Source organism: Lissotriton helveticus, chromosome 12, assembly GCF_964261635.1.
Source record: "Lissotriton helveticus chromosome 12, aLisHel1.1, whole genome shotgun sequence".
Classification (NCBI taxonomy): Eukaryota; Metazoa; Chordata; class Amphibia; order Caudata; family Salamandridae; genus Lissotriton; species Lissotriton helveticus.
This window is the reverse complement of record NC_136073.1, coordinates 248,242,846-248,264,167: the sequence shown is the minus strand read 5'-3', so window position 1 is coordinate 248,264,167 and position 21,322 is coordinate 248,242,846. Positions and strand designations below refer to the sequence as shown.

Sequence of the window (21,322 nt, the reverse complement as noted above, 5' to 3'; positions counted from 1 at the left end):
CCTGGCTGATCCTCCTGCAAGAGAGCTATACGGACAATGCCACCTCCAGCAGAACTGCAGCACATTCTTCTCATGGGGCCGGGCGAAACAAGACAAAAACACACTTCTGCCCGCTGACCCCCAGCGACTCGATCCAAATGGACATCCCGGCCAAAGAACGAATCGAAATGCAGGTGTTCAACAATCCAACCAGACCCACCTTCTCCTATCTGCGGAAACGAACGGCTGCCACTCTGACTGTGGCCCTGACGGTCATCAACGTCACAGGCCACATGTGTGTAGAAGGACTTGGGACACAGCTGGTGGGTCGCAGCGCTTGCCGCTTTACCAGAACTTTGGACTCCACGGATCCACCTTCCTTTGTGTCATCCCCAAACATGTATTTCATCTGCGGCACGAAGGCCTACACCTGGCTCCCCAAAGGCTGGGGGGGCACTTGCTACATCTCCTTCGTCCTTCCTCCAACTTATGTGGCCCCAGCGAATCACCACAGACAAAAACGAGCCAAAGACGTTGAGCAAGCCGACTCAACAGGGGCACAGTTCCTCGATGCTATGAAAGGACTCGTCCCCCTCTGGGGCCCGATGGCAAACAGCCGTGCCATCCGACATTTGACTCAGGCAGTCGAGACAACCATGAACATCACAGCGGGCATCTTTGCCAACAACACTGCCGAGCTCCAAGCGGTCCGTTTGGTGGCTCTGCAGAACCGCCTCGTTCTAGATGTGGTTCTGGCGGACCGTGGAGGAGCATGTCGCATTATTGGGGCCAGCTGTTGTACATACATACCGGACAACTCACCCTCAGTGTACAAAGCCATCGAACATCTTCACAGACTCTCTTCGGAAGTTCACCAAGAGCAAGAAGAATGGTCGCTTGGTGGTTGGTTCTGGGACACCGTCAAAAGCTGGGGCTGGAGACTACTCACCATTATCCTGATTCCCGTAGTTGTAATATGTGGCCTATGCTTAGGAATTCAATGTTTGCCACCTATGTGTTCTTTATGTGCGAGTTGTATTTTTCCCAAAACTGTGGACATTGGAAGCGAACATATGAGAGCATTGTATGATACCGAAGTTAGGAATTTGATGAAAATTGACATTGAGTAAGCAAGTTGGCTAGATATGTTGAAAAGGGAGGACTGTTGAAAGTTAGGCTGAAAACCGTCAACATTATCGGCGCCCTCTTGCTCTCCTTAAACCTTTTGTGCGCGTAAAACAGCCGCCATTTTGAACACCATGGCTTCCCTGCTCTCGCCGAGAGCCAGCGCGCCTCTCTCTCTCTCCTAGCTTCACTGGCAACCCCCTGCTTGCACCTGCCTTGAGTCATAAACCCCTCTTCGGCGCTGCTCTCTCCCAGGCCCTCATCCTGTTCCCAACGCGACACCTCCCTGCCTCCCTTTCATGATCTCCGGCCCTTTGACGAAAACCCCTTTTCCCCGAGTGCCCGATTGTCTTCCCCGTTCCCAGGCCGACACCTAGCTCTGCCGATACCAACCCCTTGCCCCTCCCCATACAATAGAAAGCTTCCCTCCTCAAAGGACCCCCGAGATGATCAAAGCCCCCCATCCCACGAGATCCGATCGAAACCCGCACACTCCGTGAATCGGCGGAATACCCAGCTGTGCGATGATCATCACCTGTTGTGAACGGGGCGGGGACTTCCACTGTAACCTTGCGTGGGAACGGGCTGGGAAGGGAGGATTCTGAGGATGTCTTTCCGTACATCAAAGTATCAACGAGAATGTGTTACATGTAATAAAGAGATAAACTTGTGTATAAGAGGCCAGGCCTCGGGGATGCAGTTAGAGCACCTCAGAACGATACCTTCTGTCCGTTTTCGTTGTGTTCTCCTCCGGAGCGAATAAAAACCTTGTTTCCTGCCTTCCAGTCTCCAGCGCCTGCCTCTTCAATAGTTTAACTTCTTTGTGGGTTCAAGAGGCGACACCGCCGGGCAATAATTAAGGATCTTATATTCTGGTTGGTAGTGCCCCCCAGTTAGATTCAACAGAGCGTGTGGGTCCTTCAGGGGTCTTGGTTTGGGGTGGTAGCCTCAGGTTTGCTGTCAGATCTGAAGCCCGGGCACCAAGATGTGGGTAAGTGTTAGGCTGCTTATGATGAATTCACTTCAGTTGGTGGATTCTGAATCTGGCAGAGATAGGGCCTTCTGGTGTAAGCTTGTGGGTCTGGAGGAGGCAATGATCTACTGGTGCTGCCTGACAAGTCCATGTGTCATGCAGTTCTTCTGCGTATAGGGGTGATTTTCAAACAAATGCTGCGGCTTCTGAGGCATATGTCTTGACCCCAGCTTTGACAAGCCCCATTTTCTTTCTTTTCCTACATGGGGAGACCGGAATCAATCAGGTGTCACAAACATGCTTATACAATTGTTATTTTCCAGCTGCAAGACGCATCCTCCCCGGGAGTTCTACTCCTCTTCTCTGACAGTTTTATGACCACTATGATCGCTTACAAATGCCCTTTCGGTCCTAGAGTACAATCTCCTCACCCGAGTTGAGACTACTTCAGATCCTTTCCATTACCTCCCTCTTCTATGACCTTCCGTACTTTTCCTCATCCCGCGTAGTTTGTTCCCTCTTCTGTCCTCCTCCCCCTCTTGCTGTCATTTCTCTTTTTCATTGTTACATCTATTACTTTGTTTTCAGCTTCACTGCATTGTTCACATATCCAATGCTTCCCGCTTTATTCTACACACTCTTCTCTTTGACTCAGTTTCACTCTTCCCTTTTTTTACTCCATCACTTCTTTCATTGCATCCCAATTAATTTAAGGAAGCCAACAGAAAGTACTCCCGTTGTCGTGCTTACATCCCCCCACCTGCAAAAAAATGGTGGGGAACCACGGCCACCTGCAAATTAGGTCAAGGGAGCCACGGGTTAAAAAAGTTTGGGAACCACAGGTTTAGTAGGATAAAAGTCAGGATCATTATCTGTAGGAGAGTCGGTATTATAATCCTTCCAGGGGTGTGCAGGTGAAGGATCATTGCCCCCATTCCCATCATCCTGATCATCAGGTGTTTGTGGTTGAGGCGAATGAGTAGGAGTAATTAGTAAATGCTGTGTTACTGGGGAAGGAGGTGATAGGGAAGGAGGAGGAGAAGGGTTAGTATCAGCATGTTTCCTTTTTAAAGGAATGTGATAAGTGTCCTCTGACTCAGATCAGCGTTTATGTGGCAATTTGGTTGCAATATGTCCAGGTTTTGGATTAATGCATAGTTCCTTTTGTTTCAGGTCGGTTTTTGCAGGCGGGACGTCGAAACGGGGCTCCTTTGGTGGTATCGGAGCATCTTTATGTTTTGGTGCCGAAGTTTTTGGTGCCAGTGTCGAGAATTTCGATTCAGAAGACGGTACCTGTGTCGAAGGATTTGGGCCTGAGACTGGTTTTGGTTTCGACCCCGAAGGTTTGAGTTCGGTGCCTGAGTGTGGACGACTCGATCCCGAGCCGGAAGGCTTTAACTTAACGTGTGTTTCGGTGCCTAGGCGGGGCGTCGGAAACATTTACTCGGTGCAGACTATGGCCCGAAGGCAGAGATGGGACAGGAGCCTTTTTCTTGGGCTGAGTAGGACTTTGGGGCAAGGAAGGTTCGGTACTCACAATATGCTGACCTTGTGGAATGTCTTCGTCCATATCGGAGCCAGAGACGAATATAGGATCCTCCTGTTCTTCCTCAGCCCCTAGTGCATCATCCGTCTATTGTTCGGAATCTACTCCTAAGAGGACCAAAATGGATCCGGTGTTTTGTCTCTGCATGTCGCGGCGTCGAGCCAGGCGGTCGCAGAGTGTTTTCTTTAAAAGGAAAGTTTTACACACGTCGCAGTCCTGTTCGTTGTGCTCCGGAGATAAGCACAAGTTGCACACTTCATGTGAGTCGGTGCGCAGGAACTTCGCGTGGCACAGAGGGCAGAATTTAAATGGAGTCCGTTCCATTAAATGCGAGGTGGACAGACGCGGGTAGACCCGACGGCCTTCCACGAGTTTCCCGATCGAAAAGAGCTTTGTATTTGATACGATACGTGGAGAAAGGTGAATCCACGATCAAAAACAATACCGTCGAGGCTAAGTGGAAGGCGCACCGAGGGGAACCTGAGAAACCGGTTTCATACCGGAGCTCAGCAATTCATGTCCAAACCCGATGGTGGAAAAAAACAATCTAACAATGAAGTCTATGCCCATGTGCACAATCACCGAAAGGAGGAGTCACCGCCCTCGTGACTGGAAAGACTTCTTCTAAGAAAAACAACTTGCGAACATCCGGAACCAACACTAGATGCCAGGAGTATGCAAAGCATGTGATCTACAGCTCACATGCCTCAAACACTTGTTTTCTACTGAACTTAAGTCTGTGGTCAATGCCAGGTTTCGAAGCCTAGCCTCATAAGAAATCACCAACTCTGAAACAGAGCTTGTTAGCATCTGCCTTAAAGGGAGAAAGAGGGCATACAGGGAGCTTTCAAAGTTTTCTGACAATAGAGTCAAGCAAGATGCAAGATGGTGAGGTGGGGTGCAGAAATGTAGAGAAAGAGTAAAGTTGAGAGATGGGGTTAGGATGGGGTGCCGCTCGAGGCTCTGGACTCTGTGGAGCTGTTTGCCGACTCCGGGATTTTTGTGGAGCAACGCGATCTTGGGGCAGAGGAGTGCTGTTGCTAGCAGGACTGCGAGGGCTAGGCTGCTTTGCGGCGACTGACCGGCCGCACCTGGCTCCTCTCCCACCCCGCCTCTCCCAACCACTCTGGACTCTGTGGAGCTGTTTGCCGACTCCGGGATTTTTGTGGAACAACGCGATCTTGGGGCAGAGGAGTGCTGTTGCTAGCGGGACTGCGAGGGCCAGGCTGCTTTGCGGCGAGTGACCGGCCGCACCTGGCTCCTCTTCCCGCCCTGCCTCTCCCAACTACTTAGCGCCTCGCGGCCCCTGCTCCGCGGGTGCCGCTCGAGGCTTGGGACTCTGTGGAGCTGTTTGCCGACTCCGGGATTTTTGTGGAGCAACACGATCTTGGGGGCAGAGGAGTGCTGTTGCTAGCGGGACTGCGAGGGCCAGGCTGCTTTGTAGCGAGTGACTGGCCGCACCTGGCTCCTATTCCCGCCCCACCTCTCCCAACTACTTAGCGCCTCGCGGCCCCACCTCCCCGGGAGCAGCTCGAGGCTCTGGACTCTGTGGAGCTGTTTGCCGACTCCGGGATTTTTGTGGAGCAACGCGATCTTAGGGCAGAGGAGTGCTGTTGCTAGCGGGACTGCGAGGGCCAGGCTGCTTTGCGGCGAGTGACCGGCCGCACCTGGCTCCTCTTCCCGCCCCGCCTCTCCCAACCACTCTGGACTCTGTGGAGCTGTTTGCCGACTCCGGGATTTTTGTGGAGCAACGCGATCTTGGGGCAGAGGAGTGCTATTTCTAGCGGGACTGCGAGGGCCAGGCTGCTTTGCGGCGAGTGACCGGCCGCACCTGGCTCCTCTTCCTGCCCCGCCTCTCCCTATCTCCACCCTCTATTTAGCCTTACACACCCACGCGCATGCGGAACGCGCGCGGGTGTGCGCCGGGCCAAGGGTGGGCCCGTTTGTGCCCGTTCGTGACCGGTCTTGACCGGCCCGGCCCCCCCTCTTACTTCTCTCCCAACCACCTGCACGCTTCACTGGGCTCTTATGGCTGGTCGCGAAACGAGGAGTAAGTCCTCGCTTGTTGGAGGATCTGCTGCCGGAGGTATGGAAAAATTTCTCATCAGAGCGAATACCATCATAGATACTGAAATTAATATCCTTGAGAAACGTTTGTCCAAAGAACTGTTGGCTATTAAGAGATCCTCTCTGGGGTCAATAGCTAATGCCAAAACACCCGAAAGACCTGCTGATATTGCTAACACGGTTGTGGTCGACCAAGCACCCCTACTTGAAGCTGACAATCCAGCTCCAGTGGACCTGGACATTTTGATAAACGAAATACTCCCTGGAATCAATTTAGTTCTCGATATTAATAATGTATCCATTGTCTCTGAACCCGACGATATCGTTAATAATACAATGTCACAGGGGGTTAAGGAAGGGGCTACCTCTAAACGCAAAAGGTCGTATAACAAGAAATCTGGTAGAAAATCAAAAACAGTAAAGTTACAACATGACTCCACCCCCCTTCCTATGAATTCAATACAAACCCTGCCTAGTAGCGACGTTTCTATTGAAAGTCTGGGTGCTCTTCTAAAATCGATCCTATTCCCCTTAGAGGCCAAAATGGAAAGGATAGAACTCAGATTATCTATTATAGAGAAAGCCACAGCTACTATTTTAGCCAACTCCAACAAAAACAGTAGCCTGAGTACCCTGCAAACCTCCCCTACCATTTCTGGCCCCCTACAAGTTAAAGAGGACCAACACCCTACCTGTCCTCCCGTAGGCCCCCTTGTAGCCCACCAAGATTCCAACCAGGTTAATAATGTAGCACCGCCACATATATCTGGGGCGCAACCATGTAATATTAATACATATGGGCTAACGGTTGATGGCACACAAGGCTCCCCGTCTAAAGAACCTAGAGCCCTTAGACCACGTTTGCCAGACCTTCCACCTGAAGCAAACCGTTATATGGTAGTTTTAGCTGGAGCCCCCACCCTGGAGACAGGAGAAACAGAAACCTTCAGTTCCCTGAAAGGTAAAGTTGTTAAGTGGCTCAACTGGAATAGACCTCTTCCGGCCCATCTTCACAACGAAATCATTATGGTAAGAAGGGTGCCCTGGTTAGGTAAGACGGTCAAGTCCATTAACGGGGATTGTATAACGATCAGTTTCAGAGACCCTAGAACCGTGTCACATATTTGTGCGGGTTTTAATAGGTCCTTTGACTCCACCATCCAGACACTCCCAGTGCCCTTCTTCTTCCCACCTAACTATATAACCCATGGTAGAGGTAGGGATGACTGGACAAGGGTTAAACGGAGGGGCAGGCAAAGAAAATATGATGCTAGACCGGCTATGCTGCCCCATTTCACCCCCTTCCGTGATATTAACCGGTATAGTTGTCTAGACGGTCTAGAGGGAGTTGACTGACTATCCCCAACATTTGACTCAAGATCTTCGCCACCTGAGATGGTTAATGGTTTATTGGATGGAGTAGCTGTGTCTAATCTAATGCGCTCAGATGAGTGCTTGCGAACCACCATAACATCTAAAAGGCTGCCCTTGGAACATTCTTTACAAAATGATATAGCGGACACCTACCATCCCCTAATCGCTTTGGATATGTCAGAGGAGTGTTACCAACTACAGTACCCCTAAATAACCATGCATTGGTAGAGTCTGTACCGGTACCTAGTCTCCCAGGTTTTAAAATCGCGAGCTGGAATATTGCCGGTTGGCGGCAGAGGATGTCATCCCTGGGCTGGAGGGAATCCATCTCCGGGTTTGACATCCTCTGGTTACAGGAGACCTGGTCCACGACAGATATCCATTTTGACGGCTTTGTGTCATACAATTGCTTAGCGCAAGAATCCCCTATGGGTAGGGCAAAAGGTGGGCTGGTAATTTTACTGTCTGTGCACTTCCCAGTACGCGTGAGATCCCATTCCACCGTAGGATCACATTCACAAATACTTAGGCTGGAACACAGAGGGGGTCGGGATACTCTGATAATTAATCACTACAACAACATGTTCGACCCTACGAGTACCCTTGTTGTAGATGACCTCGAGTCAGCTGTAATCAAAATCTGTAGAGACATCCATAAGCCATGTGATATCATCTGGGGGGGGATTTTAATATTCAAACTTGTCCCTATTCGTATACTAATGCATGTGGGTTTGACGCGGATAATGGGGAGAATCGGGCTCATTTTACCCACACCTCCTATGGTGACTCCCTTAACACCCTCCTGTTAAATTTTGACCTGGTCATCCACCAACCTGCTATGGATAATGAGGGTAATATTGCTCCAACGTTCATTGGAAGGAATTCAGCCTCCGTCATTGACCATCTGTTGATATCGGCACATATTGCCCCTTTCTGTACGGTCCCCATCACCGTGGATTTTGGAATAAGCGATCACAATGCCATTACTATGTCAATTCTCATCCGGGGTCCTATGACCCGTCTTAATGGTAGGATTGTTGATGAGATTACCCCTTGCAGGCAAAATGGTATTCAGATTAAATGGTGTGGGGACAACTCCGATAAACTGCTATGGAAAATTGTGGGAGCAGGCTCTGAAGTGTTGCTCCGTTGTCTTGAAGTTGGTGCCGCCCCAAGATGCATTATTGCCGATTTCGAGATACTCGGCGATATAATTAAAAAGTCCCTCACCACCTCTAAGGGTATTACCAAGCGGGCCACCCTAGAATGGTTTGACAGAGCCTGTACGTCCTCGTTACAAGATATTAGGAGGGCACTGTCCAACCATATAGGGATGCTGTAACACTTCTCAGGGCTACCTATAAATTTCAGTTGAACCGTAGGAAACAGGAACTCAGGGAACAAGCATGGGAGGACTTGACAAAGGCGGCAGAACTGCGGGACAGTAAGTTATTCTGGACTACTGTCAACAGCCCTTTCCTCCAAAAGGAGGAATTCCCAGTTTTAACAGCCCAGGTTAGTGAGGATAGCTGGGTCCAATACTTTACAGGAATTTTTGACCCAGCCTGTGAGGTTCAGGATAGTCTTTGTGCTAATACTACCAGATGTATTCAACACCTGGGGATTACACTCCAAGAAGTAGACAAAGCTATCCAAAACAGCAAAGGGGGGGAAGGCTCCAGGTCCGGACGGCGTTCCGGTCAACCTATACAAAACTGACCTGGCCCTCTGGAGCCCCCTACTGACCCAGGTGTTTAATGCTGCCGTTAATGATACTACTCCCTCTACCTGGAGTGAATCTATAATCCTGCCAATTTATAAGAAGGGAGATAGAGGAGAGGCCAAGAACTACCGCCCTATCTCCCTCCTGGATTCCTCGTTAAAAATCATGAGCAGGGTTCTATTGCTACGTCTGGAGGAATGGGCTGAAGTCAACAATATCCTTGCGGTCTCCCAATACAGTTTTAGGAAGGGCCTCGGCACTATTGAGCAGTGTATTAATTTAGATCTTCTTATAGGAAAATACACCAAAGCTAAACAGGGTTCTTTATTCCTTTGTTTTGCAGACCTCTCTAGTGCCTTCGATCTGGTCGACCATACTCTGTTGTGGTCAACCCTACTCGAAATAGGAGCACCGGCCGCGATAATCCACTTCCTGGCCAGACTTTATAGCAAACTATCTGCCCAGATTCGCTATGGATATGGGGGGGAATGCACGAGGAAGATTAGGGTCAAATCTGGCATTAGGCAGGGTTGTGTCTTGGCCCCGCTACTCTTCTCCCTTTTTATAAACTCCACGGAGTCCGACCTGAAGAATGTCCAAGCTGACGCTCCCCAAGTCGAGGGACAACCAATCCCGGTACTGCTATATGCAGACGACACGGTTTTACTTTCAAGAACCCCCATAGGTCTCCAGAAACTCATGAACCATTTTTATGATTTTATACAGGGGAAGAAATTAAAAATGAATAACTCTAAAACTTTTATCATGGCATGCGGGAAAAAGGTGAACCAACTTAAATCATTCTATTTTAAAGAAAATCGAATTGAGGTTGTGAACAATTTCAGTTATCTGGGTATAACCTTTAGCAATAGTGGGTCTTGGGCCCCGGAACTACTCAATGTTAAGGCTAAGATGGGCAAGGGTTCCTCTGGTATATTTCGTTTTGCTGCCAAATTAGGCAGCCGTTGCATCCCTGACATGTTGAATGTTTATCGGCACAGGTGTGCTTCAATTGCCCTTTACGGCTCAGGGGTTTGGGGACACTGGACCCAAGGGGACCTGCAAGTTGCTGAAAATATATTTCTCAAGAGACTCCTTTGCCTCCCACCCTCGGCTTCTACCGAACTGATCCACAAAGAGGTAGGGCTGGGTTATTTAACCGACCTAACAGGACTGAGACCCCCCTTATGGCTTGGAGGTCCATTTGGTCCAAAGATGAAACAGGTTTTACCAGGCGAATAATTCAAGACTGTCTACGCCTGGATAACGTCCGTCAGATCCCGTGGTTAAACTATGTCTTAACATCTTTTAAGGAATTTTTTGACCTGGATGTCCACGGTGACCCCCCATGTGTTATTGATTTATCGAAGCAGGAGATCAAAAGAGTTTTCTTGGGGCATAAACATAATAGGCGTAAAGAACAATGTAGCCACTATTCAACACATGTTTACTATTTTTCCAACAAGGAGGAAGGGTATGGCATGCCTATGTATTTAAAAGTTATCACTAGACAGTCTCATCAGTACGTACTTACAAGGCTGAGATTAGGCATTGTACATAACCTGGTGGCATTCCCACGGATGAAAATCTATACCTCCACTCCTTGTCTGTGTGATGGAACCACTAAACAAAGAACGTTGCACTTTATGCTAATATGCCCACTGTATAAGCATCTTCGTATTTGTTACCTCAAACCATTGTTTAAGAAATACTCTGTGTTTACAACTGTTAATGCCATGAGTTTTCTTTTTGCTCTTGCCACCCCAGATATTTGTTTTTTTACCGCAACCTTCATTTTAAAATCAGTATGTTAGAAAAAGTTTGGTTTTTTAATATTGTGCCAGTCTAATTTAGTTGCTGCTATGTGCATGGTATTGCCCCTATCTGAGTTGCACCAACTTTTTGTATCTTTTTTTTTTTGTAACAATTCTTATGTGTCATTTAATCTGTATGCTTTTATGATTGTTTTTATGAATAATCGAATAAAGTTTAAGAACTGAACTGTGTGACAACACTTTAGACAGCGGTTCAAACATCAGACATCCCACACAGCTCCATGCAGCAACCTCTCACGGCTTTCCTATTTTCCGCACTTTCCTGGCAAACCACCACAGTCTCGTCTAGGAGCTTTCTCAGAAGTGGTCTGTTAAAAAGCTGCCAATTAACTGTCCGTCTTCACTGGCCTTTTACACAAGGCTTGTTTAAATTACTCTACTGTTAGAGTACTTTCTCTAAGTAAGTACTACATCGGAAAAAACATGCCTAGAATCTCAATCAATCAATCAATCAATCAGTCTTGGCAGGCCGAGGACCAGTCTTGTGGCGGCGTTCTGGATGTTCTGTAGCTTGCGGGTGAGGTTTTTGTTTATTCCAGCGTAAAGTGCGTTGCCGTAGTTGAGCCTGCTGGTGACCAGGGCATGAGTGACGGTCTTTCTGTGTTGGAGGGGGATCCATTTCAAGGTCTTACGTAGGAGGCGGAGGGTGTGGAAGCAGGAGGACGAGACGGAGTTGATCTGGTGGTCCATTTTGAGCTCGGAGTCCAGGATGATTCCCAGGTTGCGTGCGTGGTCTGTGGGGGTGGGCGGGCTTCCGAGGGAGGGGGGCCACCAAGTGTTGTTCCATGTGTCGGGGTTTGGGCCCATGATGAGTACCTCTGTTTTGTTGGTGTTTAGCTGTTGGCAGCTGTTTTTCATTCATTTGGTGACGGCTTCCATGCCTTCTCGAAAATAGTGTCTGGTGGTATTGGGTTTGTTAGATAGGGAGAGGATGAGTTGGGTGTTGTCTGCGTATGACACAATGTTGAGTCCGTAGGTTCTGACGATGGGGGCGAGCAGAGTCATGTAGACGTTGAAGAGTGTAGGACTGAGGGAGGACCCCTGGGGGACTCCACAGGTGGTAGGTGTAGGGTCGGAGAGGAAATGGGGGAGTCTGAACAGCTGCGTTCTACCAGAGAGGAAGGAGCGGATCCAGTCGAGGGCCTTGTCTTGGATCCCTGCGTCAAGGAGTCTGCGTATTAGGGTGCGGTGAGAGACTGTGTCGATCGCCGCTAAGTGGTCAAGGAGGATGAGGGCTGCTGTTTCTCCTTTCTCCCATAGGGTGCGTATGTCATCTGTGGCAGCGAGGAGAACTTTTTCGGTACTGTGGTTTTTTCTGAAGCCGGATTGGGAGGAGTCGAGGATGTTGTGCTCTTCGATGAATGTGGCGAGTTGGCTATTGATGGCTTTCTCGATGACTTTCGCTGGGAATGGGAGCAGGGAGATGGGTCTGTAGTTTTTGAGGTCGGTGGGGTCCGCTAAGGGTTTCTTCAGGAGGGGTTGACCTCACCGTGTTTCCAATCGTCGTGGAACGTGGCAGTTGCCAGGGAGCGGTTGCTGGTGGCAGCTGGTGGCAGCTGGTGGGGTTGGCAGCTCAGTTGAAAATGTGGTGGGGGTAGGGGTCCTTGGGGGCCCCAGAGCGGATTGACTTCATCGTCTTCAGTGCGTCTTCGGTGGTGATGGTGAGGGCTGTCCAGTTGTCGATCGCTGGCTTCATTGTTTCGGGGGTGGTTGGTGAGGGTTCAGTGTGTTGGTTGTCTTTGTCGAAGTTGTCTTAGATGCTCTCGATTTTGTGGTGGAAAAGGGTGCTGAGTTTGTTGCAGAGGTCTTATGAGGGAGGGATGTCGGTGGACTCGCTGGTGGGTTGGGCGAGCTCCTTGATGATGTTGAAGAGTTCTTTGCTGTTGTGTGCGTGACTGGAGATTGTCTTCAATCGCTTTTTTCCTCCTTTTTCTGATGAGTTGGTGGTGGGCGTTGGTGGCGGCTATGAAGTTGTTGTAGGCTTCTGTGGATTTGGTGTTTTTCCAGGCCTTTTCGAGGCGGCGGCAATTGCGTCTTGACTCTCGAAGTTTGGTGATAAACCATCTGGCTTTCTTGGCGTGGGTGTTGTTTTTCTTGAGGGGGGCTATGATGATGGCGATGTCGGAGATCGATCTGTGCAAGGTTCGGGCTGCGGTGTTGGGGTCGTCGTTTTCCACGATGCTTGGGGTGGAGTTGCCAAGTGATGAGGTTAGCTGGTCGTCGGAGATTCTGGTCCAGTTTCTTTGTAGGTGCAGGTGTCTGTGGATGGTGGGTGTTCTGCGGGAGAAGTGGACGCATTGATGGTCAGTCCATGGGAGTTTGGGGGTGTGGCTGAAGGTGATGGAGTTACCTGTTATGAAGAGGTGGTCGAGGGTGTATCCTGCTGAGTGCATGGGTTCGGTCACGATCTGGCGGAGTCCAATGTAATGGAGGTTGTCCAGGAGGGATGTGGTGCTGGGGTCCAGTTGGTTGTCGAGATGGAAGTTGAGGTCTCCCAGTAAAGTGTAGTTGGTGGACGCGATTGCATGCAGGGAGATGAAGTCCGTGATGGAGTTGGCGAAAAGTCAGCGGGGTGCAGGGGGTCAGTAGATGAGGGTTCCTCGGAGGGTGGTGGTAGGGCTGGCCAATATCTTGAAGTGAAGGTCTTCCATCAGGTCTGTGGGCTCGTCAGGGAGTGTGCTCAGGCGGAGGTTGGCTTTTGTGGACAATAGCGATTCCTCCTCCCGGGCGGGTGGGGCAGTCCTTCCTAGAGAGATTGTATCCTTGGGGAATGGCGATGGCGATGTCCGGTCCTGAGGTAGTGTTGGTCCATGTTTCGGTGAAGAAAGCTACGTCTGAGGTGGTGCTGTCGAGGAGATACCAGATTTCGGCGGCGTGTTTGTGGGGGGATCGGACGTTGGGGAGGATGCATTGCATGGTCTTCGGTTGGGTTGTGGTCTTGCGGCCGGGTTGCACCAGGTCCGTGGTCTTGGGGGTACTGCAAGTGTTCCGGCAGTGGTGACAGCTGACGGGTCCGTGGCTGTCGGCTGGTGATGCTGGCTTGCAGTTGTTGTTGCGTCCTGGGTTGAGAGCATGGAGTGCCACTGGGTCGTAGAGTTGCCTTTGAGGAAGTCCAGGGTTCCTGGCGCTGGTTGCGGACGGGCGCAAACGGGCTTGCCAGCGGTACGCACGCTGCCCGCAGTCGTGCAGCGGCCGCTATTAAGTAGGGGTCGGGGAGGGCTGGACAGCTGGGGGGAGGGGAGCTGGATTGGGCCGGTCACGTTGGGGGTTGCTGGGGGGGAGGGGCCACGTGGGCAGCAGCAGCAGGGAAAAAACAGGAAGAAAAGGCAAAAGAGAGGAAAGAGTGGAAATGAGGCAGTGAAAGGTGCAAGGAAAGTGGAGGAAAGACACAGAAGGAGAGTGAGAGGGGAAGATTAAATCAGTGAAAAACAAGTGAAAACGGAGGTAAGACAGAGGGGGAGTGAAAGGGGGAGATTGAAATCAGCAAAAAACAGGGCTGGATCTCAACACCCCACATCTGCTAAAGAATATTACACTGTTGCTTTATATGGAACAGAAATGACAGTGGTGCATTAGTGGGCTGTATATATAACCAGTAAAATAATGATCGGGATCAACGAGAGTGTGCCTTCACTCACTGAGCACCCCCGTCACAGCAGCTCCAATCAGAGCACAACAGCTGGTCTTTTCAGGCTACAGCTGACGGGGAAATTAACAGGGTGCAGAGTCAAAGGCGAATCGGAGCACGAGGATTGTCAAAGCGGAAGGCACCGGTCATTAAGAGGAGTAGGCTGGGAATAAACTGCCAACACTCAAACCCATTTAAGAGCTTGTTTTTCTCAACCTTGAAACATGTTCTTTTTCTAATCACATTTGTTGTGGGTGTGTGTGTGTGTTAAAGAAAATAGTTTCTTTACTTGTAGTACACTGTGCTTCACAGCCTTAAATTACAAAAAAGAAACCGCAAGCACTCACCAACTTTATAACAGTAAATGACGAGGAACTCAAAAAAGACAGGCAACAGCAACAAGAGCAGGAAAGGAAGAAAAAAATAGTCACACAAAACAAACACAAACACCGAAGTGTAAAGATACCAGTACTTGAGCGGTGCTCAGTGAGAGGAACCGAAACACAAAATGAAGGGACAAAGTGGAATGATTCACCACTAGCAAGCAAACATTTTTAAAGGACAATCAAAAGGATGAATAAAAAGGAAATGGGCGGGCTGTAAGCTCACAAAATGTATACAGCATGTCTCGAAGAGACAGCGTATGCATGGCCTAGGCTCGACTTTAAAATGTATAAACTAATTAACCTTTGCTGTAGCCTAATATTTATATTTCAGATCAAATATAAGTACTATACCTACTGTGGAGTTCAAACCAGTGACCATCAGTGTTGCAAAAATCTTTGAAAAGTATTAGAGAAATCAAAACAATAATGGCATGAAGTGTGGAGAGTTAAATGATCGACTTAAGGACATAGAAAAGGAATTTAAAAAAGAATCAAAGAAAAGGATCAAAGTAAGTGATATTTCCTGTACACCTGCATTATTGTAAGGTGGATGTTCTCTTCTAACTTCCACCTGTCCACTTCTCCATGCACTTTGCAAGAGACTAAATACTGGATGGTAAGATTCCAAACCAGACAAGAGTCACACTCCTGAAACCCTGCATTAATATTAAGTCACATGAAGGTGGTATTTGTAGAGAAGGAACCAAAGGTGGTTACTCTGTGCATCTAAATGTCTATATTTCTGAAATGACAATTGAGAACAGAAAACACACATATGGTTAAACTTGTATTTTTATCTGAAATACAGTTTTTCAATGTTTTGCTAACATCTTTCCTTGGTAAGCAGTGCTTTGGAAGTTTGATTTCAAACAATAAATAATGGAAATAACTTGCATCTAGAATAAGTGTACCCTACACAGTGCCACATAACTGAGCAACTAATGCCAGGAATGTAATGGGGACTGTTGAGAAACAAACTGGTAAATAGTTTTGTGGTTTTTTATCTTTTTTAATATACAACAGTATCGAACATTCCTACAATAAAACGATTCATCAGATAGGAAGTGTTCACACATGCTTCTGTGGCTTACCTATAAAATCTCTTGCCATCTCCTGGTCTTCTTGGATGCGGCACACATCGCTCAGTTGCAGGAGAGAGTCAATGTGATAGGGGTTCATCTGCAGCAGCAGCTGTAGAAAAGATTGACAAATGATGTACCTGGCAAGGCATTTTTAGTGAGTTTACATATACAAATATCAGTTTAAGGATGAGGTCCAAAGATAAGTAGATGGTTCTAGAAATAACTAGCAAAAAATAAAGGCACACAATATTACAGTATTACAATGCATGGACACAAGACCCTCATAAGCCACAGCATACTGGGAGGAAAACAGAAATCCTTCAGTCACAAACTAATTAGAAGGTATACCCAAGTCCCTTTGTAAGTAAGAGCTTTGCACCACGTAATAAATGTTTAACTGAATACTGACTCAGAGAAAATGCAAATGGTGAAAACGTCCTACAGAAATTCAGATATGGAAGCTGACCCGTCTTCCACAAATGATACGGAGCATTAGCTGAGGCAGTTCTGGTGAGAGGAAGATCGACATGAGTGGCACCTTCTCTCAAAGAGCACTCCACCATAATGGATGAGATGTGGAACCCTATGAGAAGAGAATATGATAGTATCGTAGGGGATGAAAAACACTCAAAGACATGCTTGTGATTCCCTCCTCACAGATGCTAGACACATGTAGTAGGGGTAAACCTACCAATTACCCCATGGAGGCATCGCAGTCTCCCAATTCCCAAAAATGCAAAAGTCCCAATTTATGGAAGAACTACTCAGGGGACTTCGGGACAACTTGACCACTTTCAAATTTAAACATAGGCAGGAAATACTATAAATTAAAATAAGACATCAACTCTCTGGGGGGGAAAAGTGTTTTCTTCGGAGAAAACTACAGACAATACTGCCAGAGAGCAGCAATTACTCAGGCAGGAGGTTTTTAACCTTACAAGAGCAGAACATAGCTCTCAAGGGGAAGTTCAAAGACTTAGAAAATTGCTCTGGATGCAATAATATTCGAATCCTTTGAGTACCTAGAAGGTCTGGAAGGATGGACATTAAGGGTTATGTACTGAAAAGTTTTGAATCAGAGTGGGCCTGAACTCCTAGAGCTTGGTAGTACACATTGAAAAGGAGGTCAAATCTAGGAGAAGATAATGAAAGCAAAGAGAGAAAAAGGCAACATATTTTTTGATGGCCACAGAATCATGTTTTTTCAAGATCTCTTGGCGGGATTCCTGGTCTGGCCGCAACATTCTTTCTGCTGTTATCGCCCTGGGTCTACAGCTTCCAGACCTCTATACGGTCGCGCGCGGCTGCAACGTCAATCTGAAGCACCAGGGCCGATTGAAAACTGCCCGCACACTCCTGCAACGCGCACGCGGACGAAGCCCGGACCAAGGGCGGGCCCTGCTGAGCCCGTCCGAGACAGGAGGAGGCAGGGCTGGGCCACCCCTCTTATTTGTACAAGGCAAATTGGACATCTGCTGCCACATAAGGTTATTACGAAGGATTATTGTATATTGTGTTATTACGTTTGACTGCCTAGAAGTTAGTGCTATATATTGTCTCAGGTACAGGCTATGACGAGCAAACGCAAGGTTATAGGAGCAGGGGCTGGGGTTGAAGGCACTTTGGATGCGTTTTTGACAAGGGCAGAGTCGGTACTGACGCATGAAATCGAGCTTACTGAAAAACGACTCTCCTTGGACACATGTTCAGAACAAAAAAGGTAATCGCTGGGAGGCATAATTATGGCCAAATCTCCCATGGGCTTACAGCAAACTCCGGATCATTTAAGCTCTGATATTCCAGTCATAAGTTTTGATGAGAAGACAGTTGATCATTCAGTCTCCAGATTGGGGGGACCGGAGGTGGCGATTGTGGGCCATTTAAGTAACCTGGAACTACCTCAAAAATCCGTAATGAGTCAAGTCCAGGATTTGTTAGTTAATCTAACTGCGGAGACAATAATTCTCCCTGCAACCCCGGTTCAAACCATAGCCCATACTATAACTACGACTTGTATAGTCCAAGGCGACCCGGTTACCAGACCTAAAAGAGTTGTAAGGGAAAGTATGGTACGCTCCTCTAAATCTTTGGTGGAAGTTAATGGTGAGCCGCCCACGAAACGCACACGGGGAAGTGCGGCACAGAGGCATAAGCAAAAATCCAAACCTATGCACCAAAAGACAGGGCCATATGACAATCAGACCCCAGAAGCCGATGGTGGTATGGACCATCCTTCAAATATTGACCAAAATATAATGGCGGATTTTGGGATCATTGCAAACGCTTAGAGACTTTAATAACTGTCCTCGTAGCGCCTTTGTTATGCAAATTAGGGGAGATTGAGGAAAAACTGTTGCACCTCTAAAAGTTTAGTGATGTTTCAGTCAGTCCGGAGCCATGTGGGTGTCAATGTGGAGTGCGGGGGGCAGCCTAGGCACCCATGGCCCCGGCAATACCGGTAGTGAATGGGTCTGTGGTTGGTAACAACAGGGAAATGGGCCAAACAGCAAATAAAGCTAGCATGAGTATTGGGGCTTCAGCAGCGTTTCGATCATTACCTGTGGCATTTGGATCTGGGGGGAATATCACAAACCTGGGCCCGGGAGGGTCGGGGGCAGACAGGATGGTCAATTCCTATAATCCATTTGATCAGATACTGTCCCTGTTTGCAGGACCCCCGAGACTACTACCCATTGCCCAGGTCAACACCATTACTGGAGACATTAACAATCACAGGGGTGGCTCTAATTTGTTAAATTCCCTGAATGTCAAGTGCTCTGGAGATGTATTAGATTTACCTCCAGCTGCATGTCCTTATGTTCTGGTGCTGGCTGGTGTGCCCCCTCTTAGGCCAGATCAAACTGAACCTTGGACTCAACTGCGTAATAAAACGGTAGATTGGTCAGCCAAACACAAAGGGTTTAGGGTACGTGTAAGCAATAACATCATTATGGTTCACAGAATTGGGTGGGTGGGACAATCTCCAAAGAATTTTGATGGGGACTGTGTAGTCATCAATTTTCATAACCCATCAGTCGTTAAATCGATATTGACGGCCCAGGATTCCTGTTTTAAGAATCCTACCTCTATCTGGGCCTTGCCATTGGGTTATTTTTATAAGCCTTCTTTAAGGTTTTCCCCATCGGTTGTACCCTCTATTTCTTTGTTTAATAGGTTTCAGGCCCTCTGTGGTATGGATGCCCAAGACTGACTACCTCTCCCTGACGTAGCATCTGTCATCTTAGATGGCTTTCCTCATACACTGGATGAAGAAATCCCTGTTCCCACGGTTAGCTAATTGAATTCTACTATTCCATGCGCCCTGAACCAACAATCTCAGGTTATCCAAAAGTTAACTCGGTAAAACCTAGCTCTATCCCGATTATAACTGATGATGACATAATGAAAGTATTATTATGGAATATAGCCGGTTTAAGGGCAAAAAAGAGTGATGTTTTGTGGGAATCTTTTCTTGCTACACACCACATCATAGCCCTACAAGAAACATGGGAACCTAATGACCACTTATACTTGGATGGGTTTATATCTTTTTGTAAATTTGCTACACCATCCAGCATGGGTAGAGCAAAGGGGGGGGGGGGGCGGCTATTATTAATGATTAGTCTTAAGCTCTCTTACAATGCAAAGTTGATGGATTCTGGTTCTCCTCACATGCTAGCAGTAGAAGTGTCAGGGAAGAATTTACCAACCCTCTTAGTGGTTAATTTTTACAATTCTGTTACTAGAATTCAAGAAACAGAGCATCTTAGGGCTCTTATGACCTTTTTGGCAAACTATGGAGATAGCTCAGAAGCCTACTACGATATGCCCTATTTGCTGTTCTGCCATGCTGGAGGAGGAATATGGCCTGCAGGGGCTAAATCGTTTTGAACATACATCGTCCGGCATTTTGTTTAGAAAGTCTTTTATCAGCCCATAACTTGACCTGTCTTGAACAATCGGACAGTCGCCATACCTACGTACGTGGGTCATGGTCTTCATAGCATAATCAATCATATTCTGGTTTCATTTTTATTGTTGTCGGTAATAGGTAGATTAAGTGTTCCTGATAATTGTGTTAGTAATCATAACCCATTGATCATGGACCTTAACCTAAATGCTGTCAATAGGGGAAGGATCATGACTCAAGTCACTAATGCTAACATTATCCCTAAAGATCAAGCGCGGAGAGTAAGGTGGGAAAGGATCACCCCGGAAAGTTTTATTGATAATCTGTTCACTAAATGCGCCCAGGAGTTTAGGATCTGTTCAGACCATGACTCCCTACCAAGATCCACTCTAAATGCTTTTGACCGAATTGTAAAGCAAGTTGACTATAATCTAACCAATTCAATAGGGTTTTAGGCAGGGGAAGGGCACTCTGGATCAATGCCTTAATGTCCATCTGGTTAAAGGGAAGTACACAGTTGCTAAGTGCGGGGATCTCCACCTGGCCTTTATGGATCTAACCTCGGCCTTTGACCTTGTTAATAGGTCAAAGCTGTGGTTGATCCATTGAGATATAGGGTTAGATGCTGACCGGATTTCCTTTCTGGCTGCCATCCACGAAAACACAACAGCGGCGGTATGATTTAACGAGGATGGAAGTCTGACTGATTCTTGGGCAGTAAAAAGAGGGGTTCGGCAGGGGTGTATACTGGCCCCTCTGCTCTTCACCCTTTATATTAATAAACTAGGGGATTCTTTGGTTTCCTGTTGTAAAGATATACCTAGAGTCGGCACCAAAATGATTCCCGCGCTTCTGTACGCCGATGACGCAGTATTGGTGGCCAGAACTGCAAGGGGGCTGCAACTGCTTTTAAATTGCTTTACAGATTTTATGGAGTCACTGGACCTAGTTACTAATCTTAAAAATTTGCATGTTAGGACCATAGCCTCTAGGAGGGCAGGGAAGGCTAAATTCGATTGTAAGGGATTGGGGAGAGGAGTTGGCCTAACGGCTAGGGCGCTCAACCTCGGACCTGGGGATCTGGGTTGGAGTCTCGGTAACGACGCCAAAACCTCCTGTGATTCTGGGCAAATCACTTAATCTCCCCTGTGCCTAAAATGAATGTGTGTCCTCATGTAACGTAACTGGTGATATGTAAAGCGCTCTGATACCTGATTCGGTTTGGGTCTAGTTCGCGCTATATAAAACTCTGCAAACAAAAAAAAAAAAAAAGGGAGTTGAGTTAGTAAAAGTCCAAGCTTTTCCCTATTTAGGGGTTCTTTGTGATGATTAATGCTCATGGTGCACGCAGCGTGCACATAAAAAAGTGTGTTAGTTAGAGCATCGGGGGCTACTCTAGACTTTGAAAAAAGAATAGGATCTAAACCACTCCCTGCACTTATGAAGATTTATAATGCCAAGTGTGTCCCTATGGCGACCTATGGCAGTGACATTTGGGGTTACATAGACGTTAAATAAATTCAAGGGGCAGAGAACAATTTTATGCGCAAACTGCTCTCGGTCCCCGCATTCACCCCAATTTTTAATATACATGAGGAATCGGGAGCGGGTTTTATTTCTGATCAGATTGCGGTTGCGCCTCTTCTACGTTGGCGAAAATTTGGGCCCAACCGTCCCAAATCTAAACCAACTGA

At 47.7% G+C, this 21,322-nt stretch overlaps 1 protein-coding gene across 1 annotated transcript in view; it reads right to left on the bottom strand.

The window, feature by feature from the left end:
* The window catches only part of TCF25 (TCF25 ribosome quality control complex subunit), a 458,474-nt gene that overhangs the window by 270,224 nt on the left and 166,928 nt on the right, over window positions 1-21,322 (bottom strand). The window contains exon 8 of the mRNA XM_078671033.1: window positions 15,728-15,827. Coding sequence (XP_078527159.1) covers window positions 15,728-15,827 — 100 coding nt within the window. The remainder of the gene's footprint in view (window positions 1-15,727; window positions 15,828-21,322) is intronic.